At 40.7% G+C, this 14691-nt stretch overlaps 1 protein-coding gene across 3 annotated transcripts in view; it reads left to right on the top strand.

Annotated features, from left to right (window-relative positions):
- ECPAS (Ecm29 proteasome adaptor and scaffold) overlaps positions 1-14691 on the top strand; it is a 74667-nt gene that overhangs the window by 38561 nt on the left and 21415 nt on the right. For all 3 annotated transcript variants that reach the window (XM_065861362.2, XM_065861361.2, XM_065861363.2), the window contains 12 exons: positions 258-349; positions 2146-2280; positions 4072-4237; positions 4721-4893; positions 5358-5459; positions 6957-7080; positions 7965-8110; positions 9225-9279; positions 10064-10178; positions 11443-11508; positions 11761-11878; positions 13685-13852. In XM_065861362.2, coding sequence (XP_065717434.1) covers positions 258-349; positions 2146-2280; positions 4072-4237; positions 4721-4893; positions 5358-5459; positions 6957-7080; positions 7965-8110; positions 9225-9279; positions 10064-10178; positions 11443-11508; positions 11761-11878; positions 13685-13852 — 1460 coding nt within the window. The remainder of the gene's footprint in view (positions 1-257; positions 350-2145; positions 2281-4071; positions 4238-4720; positions 4894-5357; positions 5460-6956; positions 7081-7964; positions 8111-9224; positions 9280-10063; positions 10179-11442; positions 11509-11760; positions 11879-13684; positions 13853-14691) is intronic.

The following is a 14691-nucleotide window of genomic DNA, read 5'->3' on the forward strand; positions in this document are numbered from 1 at the left end:
ATCTGTGACAAGTGTAGTCTTAAAGCACTTGGATGCCTTTAGAACAAATTGCTACCAGAATGTTTGCTTCTATTAGTTTCCCTAGTATTTCTGAGAAATTTTATGATCCATTATTCTGCATTATTTGTTATCCCTAGTGAAATGCAAGTGAATGCTTTGAAATGCCCGATACTTCTTAATGCGCTTTTATCGCCAATTGTTAGATGGTTTTAAATATTGCAGTTGTTTAATAACCTGTTTTTTTAATTACTGTTTAGGTTTGCCAGTCATGTATTGTCTTCTAGAAGTTGTTTCAGTGTATCCAGAAAAACTAGCCACTAGATTTGTAGACAAAATGGATTGGATAAAGGTATGTTGAAAACCATTTACTGCTGTGATTTGGTTTGTTTGTTTGGTTTTGTTTTGTTTTGTTTTGGTTGTTGTTTTTTTTTTTTTTGTAAAGGGGCTTTGGCATTAGCAAGATCCATAATTTTCCTATGGTGGAATAGAGTATTCTTTCCAAGTATACACTTAATTTGAAATCTTGTATTTCTTCCTACAGTCAACACCTCCTGAGATATTCCATGTAGCGGGATGGGGAAAATTATGTTTTTGTTCTTTGATGTTATGATTTTGTTCATTGACTGACATGTTCTGGGTAATCTATGTCATCATTCCTGTTAGCATAGTGAGTTTTTCCTGTCGATCAGAAGATCCATTAAAGAGCAAAAGAAAACTGAAAACAAAATTCTGCAAATTTTTTGAAGAATTGTTTAACAGTGGGAATGTTCCAGTTGGAAAATGCAAGTGGCTTCTCAGAAAAATGAGATTAATTAGGTCCTTAATTGTATTAGAACCCTTTCTGTGGAGGTTTTTTTAACTTTTTTTTTTACTAGCCTCAAGGAAAAAACAGGTAAAGTGGAGCCTACTTGGGCATAAGTCAAAGAGAATTCTCCTTTCACTAGATTGTTTTCTCAGGGAACTTTCTGCTTTTTCATTATTTGCTTCAAGCTAAGGTCTTACACGTTGCTTTCACTTTCATTGGGGGAATCTGGCAGAAAAAAACAATTGGTCTAGTTAAAAATAAGAATGTGTTTGATAAATTTCTTCTGCTGATATCTGTACTGCATTGTGCTGTATACAGTTTAAGCCATTTAAGTCATTTAAGAGCAGGTATGAATCTCAAAGGAGAGGACTTAGAAACACACTCCTTTTCAGTATTGCTCATCATATGCAGAAAAACCTTCTTTTCTTTTTTCCTGGTGTCCATTTGCAAAATTAAGCTGATACTGCCTAGTTACAGAAATGTAAATCATCCTTTGTGTGATTTCTCTTTGCCAAGTGGAAGGGACAGGGCCGGGGGTTTGTTGGAAGTCAGCTATGTGATCTGATGCAAGTTTTGAGTTGAAGGTAGAGTTATGTTTCATGAGCCTCACAGATCTAATTTCTTGTTTGTTTGCTTGGCTCATTTTTGCTGCGTCTGCAGTGGCCCAAGACATTCACAGCTTTTGGTATGAATTTTTTACATCAGTGTCTTGCATTATACACCACATTAATGTCAGAGGTAAAATTATATCCTAACAAATTACCTGAGGCTTCCCAAATTCACCTTTTTAACAATTTAAAAAATACAAGATCTCCAAGACACAGAGGATTAATTTGAATTGAGAGCTGTGATTTCCCGAACACTTTATTGTTGGTTTTGGGTTTTTTTTTTTTGGTCACCATTGGATTTAACTGGTTTAACCTCTTCAATTTTTTTTTTATTAATAAAAAAGAAATGAAAGCCTCCAGTATCTCAGGAAAAACGGTGTCTTTAGGGTTTTTTTTTAGCTTAGTGTGAATGCAAAATCTGGAAGCTCTTCTCTGAAGACAAAATTCAACCAAGCATTCAATCAGTGTGTTAAAGCCAGAATGTGTGGGTAGCCCTCTTGTGGCTAGTGGTAATCGTCTTCCTAAACACTGAGCGTGTAATAAATGCTCTGCTGAACTGAGTGCTTTGTTTCTTACTAAATGATAACACTGTCAGTTTGAAGAGTGGTTTACAAGTTAAGTACTATTTATGTAGCTGCTTGGCAGTTGTGCTTGTATATTGAAGCTCTGTATGAACAGACTGTATAAGAAACTGCTTCTATACTTTATTTTTCTTTTTAAAATCTCCCACAGAGCCTGATGAACACGAATAAAGAAGAAATGCGTGAGCTTGCAGCCCTGTTTTATTCTGTAGTGCTATCTACCATGTCTGGAAATGAGCTCAGGGCCTCCTTGGAGCAGTTGATCAAGATGACGAAAGACAACCGTGTAACTACCTTCCTTTGTCTGCTTCTTCTTGTTTTTTCTCTTGACATGTAACTGATAGGAAATCTGAATCTCACAGTGTGTCCAGGATGTATTAGCGTTAATCTGAGTGTAAAATTAGCTAGATGACGTACAGTTGGATGGTGAGAAGGGATTTTTCTTATAGGTGAGTGCAACAGATCTTAAAATAAATTAATCCCTGAAGCTGTTGTTAAGGTCAGAAGAAGGGTTTCCTGGAGGTACTCCCCAAGCAAAGCCAGCACTGTCATGTATTTAACCAGTTTTAGCTCGCTTGTCCCAGAGTGTTAGTGGATCACACTGCCTACCTCAAATTGTTTGCTGATTCCCTGTTTGTGACTACAGATCACAATCTGCAGAACTGAGGAAATGTTTAACTCATTAAATGTTCAACTCCCCCTCCCCTCCTGAGCCACAGCTGCCTCCTGGCTCTGCATCACCCCAGGTCTTGTTCCGACAGCAGCCTTTGCTGGGTGAGGGCTGCTTTCTTCCTGCCACCCCACATGGACTGCTCAGCTGTTACATGGTGGGTTTGCCTGCCTGCCCTCCTCCTGCAGCTCCTTCCCCCTCCCGTTGTCTTTATCTCTGCATTTTGCCACAATAAGCATTGAGAAGGACTCCTGAAAACAAATTGCACAGGTTTCTTTGATGGTGTGTCTTGAATCCTGAAAGGGAGGGACAGTAGTACCGCTTTTAGGTTCTGTTTCCCCAAGAAAATTTTATATCAGTCGCTCTGAAGGACTTTATGGGCTGCTATTTTACATTGGAGGTAACAGGCTCAAATACGGACAAGATGTGCTGATTGCTTTATGCTGTAGTTAACAAACACAATTTAATTTGGGTCTGTGAAAGCTGTGTCTGTGAGCCAAAGCGATGTCATTGCTTGGTTTAGCATAGGGTGCAGCTTCTGCAGTCACAAAGCTGGCACAGATGAGTCCCAGCCCCCACTGCTGCTTTCTGCCCCTGTCACCCGCGAAGCCGTGGTTGACCTGTCGCAGAACCTGGCTGGGAATAAAGAGGGATGTGAACCATGAAACGACAACAAAAAAAGTGTTCCCGTGCATTTTTGAGTGTGAGTCAGGTAGCGCTCTGGTGCGCTGTGGACATACAGAACCAGTGGGGTGGTGGTGATCTGTGGTGGCCTGGCAAGGACTGCAGTGCAAATGGATAGCTGAAGTGGAGAGGGTGAAGGACCGTCTTCAGCTGGCTTTGCTGCTGTGAGACCACAACACAGAGCAGTCCCTGGTCACCAGGCTAGGCTGAAGATCCCGTCCTGGCAGCACAGTCATACTGATGCAACTTTCTGCAGTGTAGGATGGCCTGCTGAACTGTTTAGAGGCATTGACTTTGGTGTTTCTAGGCCAAGTGTGTTCTTATTCTTAGCAAGGCAAATCTAGACTAATTCCCCTTTACTGCTTTGTACCAAAGAGTACATTTTGTCCCCTAAATCTGAGTATGCTCAACAAATCAGATGAGTTGGACTTTTAACCTGGCTACCAAGGGATGGACTTTAGGAATGTGAGTGCTGATGATAAGTTCTTAATTTGTCCTCTTAAATCTCTTCTGAGTTTTGTTACTTTTATCTTAAAGGGCTCCATCCATCAGAGAACACTAGCAATATCAAATTCTCTGTTCTTCTATTATGTGTTACAACTCTTCATTTTAAATGGTGTCTTCTCATCTGGCTTGTCCATATGTGTTTTAAAATCAGTGCTTTGTGCAAAGTGTTACTTGCTTTGAAAATGAGATTTTGTGCATTGTTGGTGTTGTCTGTAGAACCCGGAGGTCCAACATGGATCGTTGTTGGCTTTGGGATTTACCATAGGAAGGTACTTGGCCAAAGGGAAAATGAGAACAATGGAGCTACAAGACATAAAACAGCCAAACACAGCAGTCATGCCGGAACAAGAACAGCTCATAAAGTTAACGACGGAGACAATAGGTAACTTCCTGCCTGACATGTAGTAGTTGTTTTTTCAACCATCCCTGGCTGAGGACTTTTCTAAGATATTCACCCCATAGATACTGCAATCTTGAGTTCACTTTCTGTGATAGAATTTACAGCCTGTAAAAATGTCATGTGATTAGATGCATGGACATAACTCTCTTCAACAAGAATTAGGTGGGCTCTTAGCTCATAGACCAAACTAGCAAAATTAGGAGCGGTGCCACTGCCTGGAATTCTCTCAGTGTCTCCTTTCACAGTATCACAGTATCACAGTATGTTTGGGATTGGAAGGGACCTCAAAAAATCATCTAGTCCAATCCCCCTGCTGGAGCAGGAACGCCTTGATTTTGTTCTAGCGTAATGCTGTAGACAAGATAAACATTTTGCTTCTTGCATGGGTAATATACAAGTGCCTGCCTGCACATTGCTAAATAATAATACAAAATCCGAGTGAACCTGTTTTACTTTTTTCTGTAGGTTCTTTTCTGGATAGCAGCTCTCCCTTCCTTGTGGTTGCTGCTTGTACAGCTCTTGGGGAGATTGGCAGGAACGGCCCCTTGCCGATCCCCAGCGAAGGACCAGGATTTACAAAAATGCAGCTTGTTGAAAACTTATTGGCCCGAATCCCTTCCAGCAAGGAAACAAACAAGGCAAGATTTTGTAGTATTGTTATGATTCTTGTTCATTTCTGGAATGCACTGTCCCCGGGTTTATGCCTTACCTGCCCAACTCAGCCTTGGTTTTTAAAGGAATTATGCTTATTGTTTGCTTTAGTGAGTCAGAATTAGGCTGAGGGTTTTTCAAGTGTTGTCGGGCAGTTGATCACTTCTGCATTCTATAGTTCTATGTAAGAGCTTAAGGGATGAGAACTATGAAGGGTCCTAATTTTAATTCAAGAAAAATGGGAGTATCTTCGCTTACCTGGAAGTAATCCTCAAAGGTAGCATGACATTTGTTTTGATCTGTGTTTTGGAAGAGAGTTGCACTGATTGATCTTATAAGTCACTTGCATGTCTAACTTCTGGTACCTTAAGTGAAAGAGGGAGTCTAAAGTGTATCTTCTGGATTTACAGGAAGGTTATGTGATGATGTTCATTTTTTGTTTCTATTTAAGATGAAGGAACGAGCAATACAAACCTTGGGTTACTTCCCAGTTGGAGATGAAGATTTTCCCCACCAGAAACTGCTGTTGCAGGGTTTAATGGATTCTGTGGAGGTGAGGCACTATCCATGTATTAGTCTTTATACTCAGTGTATATTTCTATTTCAATGCTCTTTATATCTTGAGAGCCAAGTTTGCAAGGCAAGCTGTCTTTTTGTAATAGTGCTGCTGGATTTTTAAAAACTGCCTTGAAATAGAGAGCAGAGGTATGTTTGGGGCTCATGTTTTATGCCATGATTTAAAAGCTTGCCAGTCACGATCTCTGCCCCGATCCCTGGGACAAATATGCATTCCCTTTCAGGAGGACTGTCTGTATGTGTAAAATCTTAAGAGCTTATAGTAATGAAGCCATAGGCCTGTACTTTGGCCTTCAAAAATACCCTAGAAGTAGATAATATAAATAGACCTTCTTTTTCATCTGCACTACATCAGCTGATATAGCACACTTGAATTAGAAACTTTCTTTATAGGGATATATGTATCTGTTTTCAATCTGAATGTGTTGATGTAGTGAACTGTGTTCTTTCGCAGTACTTCAGAGCTGCTCTATGTATTGCAATATGCCAGACAGCAAAATTAAATAGTCAAGGAGCATTTTTATTGTTCTTCATTTACAGCTTGTTTTATCTTTCTCCCTTGTTCATACTGACACAGGATTCAGCATTGTAGAAGCAGCTATTGTGTATCAGACAGGCTGGGTTTGCTGAGTCTTCCAATCTGATGTGACCAGCAAGCAAGAATAGTAAGAATATTGTGTACAAAAACATAAAGTTATGTCTTTTAGGTGCCATGTTTATCTCCTGTAACTGTTTAGGATCATTACAGCATCTTTTATAAAATGTGTACTTGAAAAAAAAATTATCTTAGATTGCAGGAAGCTAAGGGCTTACATCTCCAAATGCCTGAGCATTTTGTGCTTCCAGGGAGTAAGGAAAGCTATCTAGAAGGTACTCAACAGGTACGGAAATCAGTTCTTACAATTCAAGATTCATCATAAATAGTGACAAAACAGTGGCAGAATTCTGAACATTCTATGCCGAAGGCTTAGAGAGTAGTGGAAAGAGGACAGAAAAACAATGGAAAATATTGTCTGCATTCTTTTAACATGAAAAACAAATTTGTGTATCTCTTGGAGATGATCAACTTCTGGATGGAATTACAGGACAATATGTTACTACTGCATACAAAGCCACGGTGATTTTCATTAGTGTCTGTCGGTCTTGTTCTAACTTTTTAAACATTATCATCCTGTCTCTCCAATTCTTTCAGTTCACTGGGGTGAACTTCTGCAGAGACTAGCAAGTGCTTTGTAGGGGGCACACTTTAAGTGTGGAAATTCTAGCTCTTATGATTCATTTTTGTGAGTCTGACATCACCTCAGTTTCCATCAATTTCAGTGGGTCTGAGGTGCCATGTAGTCGCAGATGCTCACCAAAAGAGGGATCTTGATGAGAATTCGGGCTGGGAGAGAGACTGTGGTTTGGTGAAATGCCAAGAGTTTTGGTTTGTGTTTAATTAGTACTGTCAGTGAGGGTCTGTTCTGTTTTTCAGGCCAAGCAAATAGAGCTGCAGTTCACTGTTGGCGAAGCTATTACCAGCGCTGCTGTAGGAACCAGCTCGGTGGCTGCACGTGATGCGTGGACAGTCACAGAGGAGGAATACATCCCTCCTTCAGGTAGGCTTTCCTAACATAGGAGCTGGATTCAGGAATGTAAAATCTCGCAGTGCTGAGCTAGTACCAGGTCATTTCACATCTTCAGGTCCGTTTGCACAGACAGTAGAAGACTTGTTTCATGTGCTGTTTAAATAACTTCTGGATACAATCTAATTCATTACCACTTGAAACTGCATTTGTTCTTTTTTTCATTTTGTTTTGCCATGTTGCATTGGTTTCAGGTTTAACATACACAAACCTTTTAAAATAGCGTTTTAGAGCCTGCACTGGAAAATAGGTCTATAAAATTAGGTTGCAAATCTCTTGTGAACAACTTGGACTGATATGGTTAAGTGACGTTTATATGCAGTAAATGCAGAAATTTTATGTAAGTACTAAGATTCTATACCCATTGAAATACAAGCATGACAAAATGTTAGCTTCAAAACAGGCAGCTGTAAATATCAGCCTCAGACCTGCAAAACGGTGTTTTAATGTTGTGAGAGTGGTCTTAGATCTCAGGTGTACACAAAGCTGAGCATGTGCAGAATGGGGTCGAAATCAAACCCTGCTGTTGTTCCAGAAATTTTGAGTCCTGACAAAAAAAAAGTAGTGCACTGAATCATATGCAGTATGAGTGGTATCTCTTTTTGGCCACAGGGTCTGAAAGAGTTTTGTGAAGGGTTAAGAGGACTCTGCTCAATGCTTCTATTAGGAGAAATAATTTCACATTGACTCCAGTGAAGACTTTTCCTAAATAAGCAGAGATTAAGGCGTCACTTGAGTACTCATGGGCTGATTAGGTTTTTTATTACCACTGCACATTATGTTGAAATTGAATGGGATGTGACTGATCCACAAAGCTCCCTCCCCTCCTCCTTTCTTTCTTTCTTGCTTTCATGTAGATTTGAAAGTGAATGATGTGGTTCCTTGGGTCCTAGACCTTATTTTGAACAAGCACATTATCAGCCCCAACCCACACGTCAGACAGGCAGCTTGCATCTGGCTTCTGTCGATGGTGAAGAAGCTGAGCACGCATAAAGCAATTAAGGTAAGAAATATACCCTTTCTTAACACTAGCTCATTGTCTCTGTTTTTGCTTCTCAGCTCTTTTCTGTCCCTTCCTTCTCCTTCAGTTGCATTGCTTCTTTTCCCTCGGTGCTGCTGCAGTCCTTATTGAGGTCTTTTTGAGATGTGTCTTATTGTTTGTTACTAGGGCAACATACTAACTGACAGACGAATTAGGCTGTTTAGCACCTTTATAAACATCTGACTTGCACGCAAGGCAGACTGTGCTTAGTTTAAGTAGCTGTTGTGGAATGAAGTAGCAGTACATCTTCCCTTGGGAAGAAGAGGTTGGTGTCTGTATAGTTTTTAGGATTTATTTTTGGAAAGTATTGAAAGGAGATCTAGGAGGGGAACTAGATGGAGTTCCTGGACTTGTTTGTTTTACAGAGTTTATCACAACTTTGGTACCTAGAAGCAGTTACGATATGCTTCTTGTACTGTGTATTTTTTGTGTGCTTTGATGAAAACCTTATATTTACGATGCTTCTCTCCAATAAGAGAATTTGAAAGGTCCTGTACGCAAGGACTTAACAAATCATTCCCAAGCAAAATGTCCTCTCTCTGCATAGAGGTATTACAGACTGTCAGGGCCCTATGCAACCATTTTGTGCTTCCAGGTAATGATAAAGAACTTTGGGACAATAGGTGCTTTACAAATGTTATCTGTTTGTTGCGTGTAAAACCTTGCCGCATATTACACTTGTCTAAACAGTGCATGTTGTGGAAGGTGATGAAATCCACTAGTGTGGGGATGAAGAAAAGGCACTCTTGCACAGAGAATAGCCCCATCTGACAGCAAGCCAGGTTTATGACGCATTATTGCCACGTATTAGGCAAGGAAAATAAAATACATGGCTTACTAATGACGTGGTAACTGTAAAAAGGTGCTGGACACATAACTGTTTTCTTCTGTGAATGTCAGTCAGGCTACTGCTTACATTTATGGAGAGGAGGACAGTTATTGTCATAAGTGTAGGTTAGCTAGGCAACCTCATTGATAGAATGGCCTGTTTATCTGTTAGGAACTTTCCTTGAGACCAGACAAAGGATCCAAAACCGGAAATAAAAATAATGCCTTTTTTTTCCTCATCTTACAGTCTCATCTCAAGGATATTCAAAGTGCATTTGTTTCAATTCTGTCAGATAGTGATGGTAAGTACTACCACATCTTAAGAATTTTGTCTTTTGGTGGACTTTTAACAGATTGGAGGGAATCTTGGAGCATGCAGAAAGTCACCTACACTCTCTCTGTCAGTCAGCATTAACAGGTGACTGTAAGAAACATCCCGTTCCTGACCTAATGGGAATTATTTCTAGGCTTTGCATGTAGAGATGAGAAGCACGTTTTTTAGTCATTTGCTAACTGAACACAAATCTTTTTCTGCACTTGCCCTTCAGACTGTAGTAACAGAAACTGTTTAGTGGTGCTACTTTTGCTCTGCTTTGAGCAGCAGGATGTGTATCAGAGCATTCTGCATGGACAGGACCACTAAGCCCTCTTTAAGCTAGTAGATTTTGGCTTGTAGGTCTGCCCATGGCAGCTAGTGGAAAGGGCAGCATACAGCAGCCTATCCGAAGCTCACTGAAGTTGAAGACAGTATTACCATTAACTTCGCTGGGCTTTATGGACCAGCAGTGTGTCAGGATACTTATGGCTCTTGGAACTCTCTCTGCTACTTTAGAAACCTGCAGTGACAATATTAACATGAAGATGTCACCTAATTTGATGGGGGACATGCCTTCAGAACAAATTGTTACTTCAGAATGCAAAGCTTGTGCCTTGCCAGACTAGATCTGCTCCAAAATGGAGAGCTGTCAACTGCAGTGCAGAACTCTGTTTACTACATCATGCTTTTGGTTAAATCTTGTTTTTGAAATTAGTGTGTTACTTATTTACATGCTTATCTTTAATTTTACTTTGTAAAATCTCTTGCAGAGCTTAGTCAAGATGTTGCTTCAAAAGGTCTTGGGCTGATATATGAACTAGGAAGTGAACAGGATCAGCAAGAGCTAGTCACCACACTTGTTGATACCCTTATGCATGGAAAAAGGTACAGTCAGCTCAGAACACAGTGCGAGAGTGCTCTGAGCTATGTGTCTAATGGGAACACAAATGTGCATCTCTTGTTTGTGGGAAGAAATGTTTTGTAGCCAATGGCAAGCCAGTGTCCATGTATTGCCAGCGGGCCAAACTGGAACATTTCTTAATGCAACTTAGAATTTGTTGTGACAGAAGTTGTTCCAGTTTTGTTCCATTCAAAAAAGCTTCAACATAATTATTCAGTCCTGATTCAAGCAGTTCAAAACAGCTGATGTTTGGTTAGATTTCCTGCTTGCTGCATTGTGTAATTGCCAAGGACAATGACCTCTTGCAGCAACTCTGAACAATGTGAATGTTGCAGAAGTGAGGATTTGCTTGTGCCTGAACTCTGTACCTTTTGCTGAGAAAGTGTTGTTAATGTTCACTTTTCAGCCTTAGTGCAAAAAATGCTGGTCTTAAAGAACTCCTGGCTACTGATCATGTTGGTTAGGCTGGCGATGCTCTTCTGCAGCCCACTCCTGTCTTAACCTGGTGTGGATGTGACCACTGTGAATGTCAGAACCCCAAGCTTGGAGTATAGGGGTCCAGTGGTGTAAACAGGAACAAATTAGCTGAATGGAAACGGGATTTCTTCATTTTGAAGTAGAGAATTGCTGCCCATTATATGGCTTGTGTCTGGGCAGAATTAAAAGTGTTTTGACTTCTTACCTTTTGACTGCATGGCAAACCTCTCACTTTTCTGCCACATCTCCTTAACAGAATCACAGAATGGCTGGGATTGGAAGGGACCTCTGGAGATCATCCAGTCCAACCCACCTGCTAAAGCAGGTTCACCAGAGCAGATCACACAGGAAGGTGTCCAGGCAGGTTTGAATGTCTCCGGAGAAGGAGACTCCACAACCTCTCTGGACAGCCTGTTCCAGGGCTTTGTCACCCTCAAAATAAAGAAGTTTCTCCTCATATTCAGTTGGAACCTCCTTTGCTTTTGTCTGTGCCCATTGCCCCTCATCCTGTCATTGGGCACCACTGAAAAGAGTCTAGTCCCATCTTCTTGACACCCACCCTGGATTTATAAGTCTTTATAAGATACAGGTTAATGAGATTCCTTGCAGTGTGTGTGGCATTGCACACCTGTGTGGTTTTTGTGGGATTGGAACTGAAAGAATGGGAAATTACTGACTTAATAAAACAAAACAAATTAACTTGTTCTGTAGCATGCAGTCCATTCAAGGGTAGAGTTTGGTAAAGCTAATACTGGACCTCTTTTCTACCAGAGCCAAACATGAGATGACTGGAGAAACTGTGGTGTTTCAGGGTGGCCTGAGCAAAACCCCAGATGGGTGAGTTTACTGACAGTCTCAATGACAGACACACAATTAGTGCTGAAACAGTATTCCCTTACTTATAAATCTACTTCTTGAGCTTTTTATTCTTTCTTGTTCTCTAAGTTACCATAGCTATTTTCTTGCAGTACAGACAGGGTATTCACTTCTCTCTGTCTGCTTTTGGCTGAGATTTGACTATAGCTTTAGCTGTTACGAGATTTATGTAGCTAAAAATAGTGACACTGATTTCCCTTCTGCTTTCTAAAGTCAAGGTCTTTCTACCTACAAGGAACTTTGTTCACTGGCTAGTGATCTCAATCAACCAGACCTGGTGTACAAATTCATGAATCTGGCCAACCATCATGCCATGTGGAATTCTCGGAAGGTAATTCACTGCTTTCATACTTCCATTCCCACTGTGAACTCTGGAAACAATAACTTCATGTTCCTAGCTCTGGTTGTATGGTCTATGGATAACTGCATGTGGAAAGCATTTGTTGATGCTTTGGCATCAGGTCCAACACAGATTTACCAGTCTGAGAAACAAATTCAGGATTACTCTAAATTCTTGTAGCAAAACATTGGTTTCACAGGGTTCATATGATCCCACATTCACTGTTGAATCAATTTTGATCCCTTGTTTTACTTTTGAGTGTGTGTAGAGGCCAGATCTTGATGTGCTCAAACAGTGAGATCGTATTTTCAAAACTGGATGAATTTTAAAATGCCAAAGAAAGTGAACTTTGTGATGTAAAAAGGCAGAGCAAAAAAATATTCAGCAACAAGTCACTAAAAAAGCCAGTTGACAATACACTAGTTTAATCACTACTGTCAAAAGTATCCTTTTTAACTCAAGTCTTTATATTTCAAAGCTACTGGAACCCTTAGCAAAGTCAAAATACTATTGGATCCACTTCCTGCAAAAAAGATAGCATCATAAATTTCAAGATTTAAGTATACATTTCAGAGTTTTAACCTGGGGACTTTTTCACTGGCTTTACCGCAGTGTGGAATAACTTGTTTTGTCCCTGGGAGTAGGCAGAGCACCTTTTGTAAAGGAGATGCAGCATCTTTGTCTTCTGCATTGCACCTTTTGAGTTTCACAAGTCAGCACATCTCTCAAGACTTCCCTGTCTTTGCACTGGGACTTCTGAAGCACAGGAGCCTAATTAGGTTCTTGACCCTTGTGGAATTTCACCAGCCAGGATAAGTCAAGAAAATCCACTCAGGAACTGTGGGCTGACTGTTGACATTTGGGAAAATTGCAGAACCGTTTAAGTTAAAGAGGACATCTGGAAGTCTAAGTTCCAAAAGTCTGCACAAGAGCAAGCTGCTCAGGGCCTTGCAGATGATGCCTCCCTTTTTCTTAGACTTTCTGCAGCCTCTTGGTCCTCACGTCAGTGGTCATAACTGAGAGTTTGTCTTTATTACTCTTCCTTTTCTAGACTAATCCGGATAGCACATCCTATCCTGGGAAATTCCTAGTGTGGGGTTTCGAGTGGCAGCTTTTGACACTGCAAGTCAGGAAACATGAAGTTATTAGAGGCAGTCACTGCACAACCTGTATGGAGCAATTTTTTTCTGGGCAGATCCCATGGGACTTCATGGGTGAGCAGCAGCTCCCCTGTGTTAGAGTTGACAGTGGAACTGACAGGGAAGAAAGAAAAGAGTATGGAAGAATACGAGAGTTTAAAGTAAATATGGACAGATGCAAAATTATAATCCTCAGAAATTTCAGGTTGTAGAACTAAGGTAGAGTTCTTTTATTTTTAGCTTTTCTGTTCCTAAGTTATTCTAACTTCTCTAAATGAAACAGAGTTTTAGGGAAGCAGTGGCTCATCCTCACCAGTTTTTCAGAGAAAGAACCTCTTTTGGAAGAACATATCGACATCTTGATAGTTTTAATTCACCACCACTTTATCAAATGGAGTCACTTGGTATCTTGAAATGAAGGCTGGAGGGAAGGAAGTTTTGAAGTATTCTGTTGTCTGCTGATTGTGATTGTATGCTTGATATCACTGTGGTACTGTAGCACTGATGAGGAGCTAATTCTGGTACCATTCAAGTCCTTTTGATTTGGTTGAAGTCTAAACTGTTGGTTAGTTTTACCACAGACTGTGGTGTGCCCAGGAGCAGTAACTGAGTGATCATGCAAATTATTTTGACAAATACTCTTTTGTCATCATTTCAGGGAGCAGCTTTTGGTTTCAATGTGATAGCTGCCAAGGCTGGAGAGCAGCTGGCTCCATTTTTGCCCCAGCTTCTTCCCCGGCTCTACCGTTACCAGTTTGACCCCAACCTGGGCATTCGACAGGCAATGACCAGCATTTGGAATGCCTTGGTCACCGACAAGTCAATGGTGAGTGAGCAGCGGAGTGGCAGGTTTACTGCTAACCAGCGACATCTCAGCATTCATCATGGGACAGATGCATCTTGTGAAGGAGGGGCTGTGCAAAAAGGGGAGAGGTATTGTCCTACAGAGAAAGAGGGGCTTGAATCTACAGATGAGGTGGAGGATGTGCGGAGATTTTTCCACTGCCTCTTACATGTGAAAGGATATTGCAGACCTTGTTTGTGTGGCCTGCGTTATAGTGTATGATTTACTTTACTTTACATGGGGTCTTTCCACAGTTTGATATTGCTTTAATATTGCTTATGAGAAAGCTCTTCAGGAATCGTGGTGACCCAAGATGCCCTTCCTAGAGGAAGAGCATCTGAATATGGTTCCTCGGTTTTTAAGTGGGAGGAAACCCATGGGAAGAGACTGTTCCATCAGTTTGAGGATAGCTCCTCTCAAACAAGTTTCAGGAATAAGTGATTTTAATGGGGTGCACTTGTTCTGGCTTTGCAAGTCCAGGTGCTGGGTTTGCAGATCTTTTCTCCTAGCAAATCTGATCTTAACATGTGAAGTTATTCACTCTGGTCCCTTATCAAAGCAAAAATGCTTCTCCGGTAAATATATGTTTGGTGCTGCCTCTGAACAGTTCAGTTGATAAAGGACTGAGGGATTTTCCTCTTTTTTTCGTCATCTCTTGTCACAGCATTAAAACATGAAGCAGTGCAGAGAAAGGTGTGCCTAAAGCAAAGTCAGGGTAGGTTTGTGTGGGCTCAGCTCTGACAAGCATTAGTCCATCTGCTGTGTCTGAAAGCAGGCTGTATTGTCCGAAAGAACTTCATTTTTTTTTTCAGAGTACAGAA

Source organism: Patagioenas fasciata, chromosome Z (genome assembly GCF_037038585.1).
Source record: "Patagioenas fasciata isolate bPatFas1 chromosome Z, bPatFas1.hap1, whole genome shotgun sequence".
Classification (NCBI taxonomy): domain Eukaryota; kingdom Metazoa; phylum Chordata; class Aves; order Columbiformes; family Columbidae; genus Patagioenas; species Patagioenas fasciata.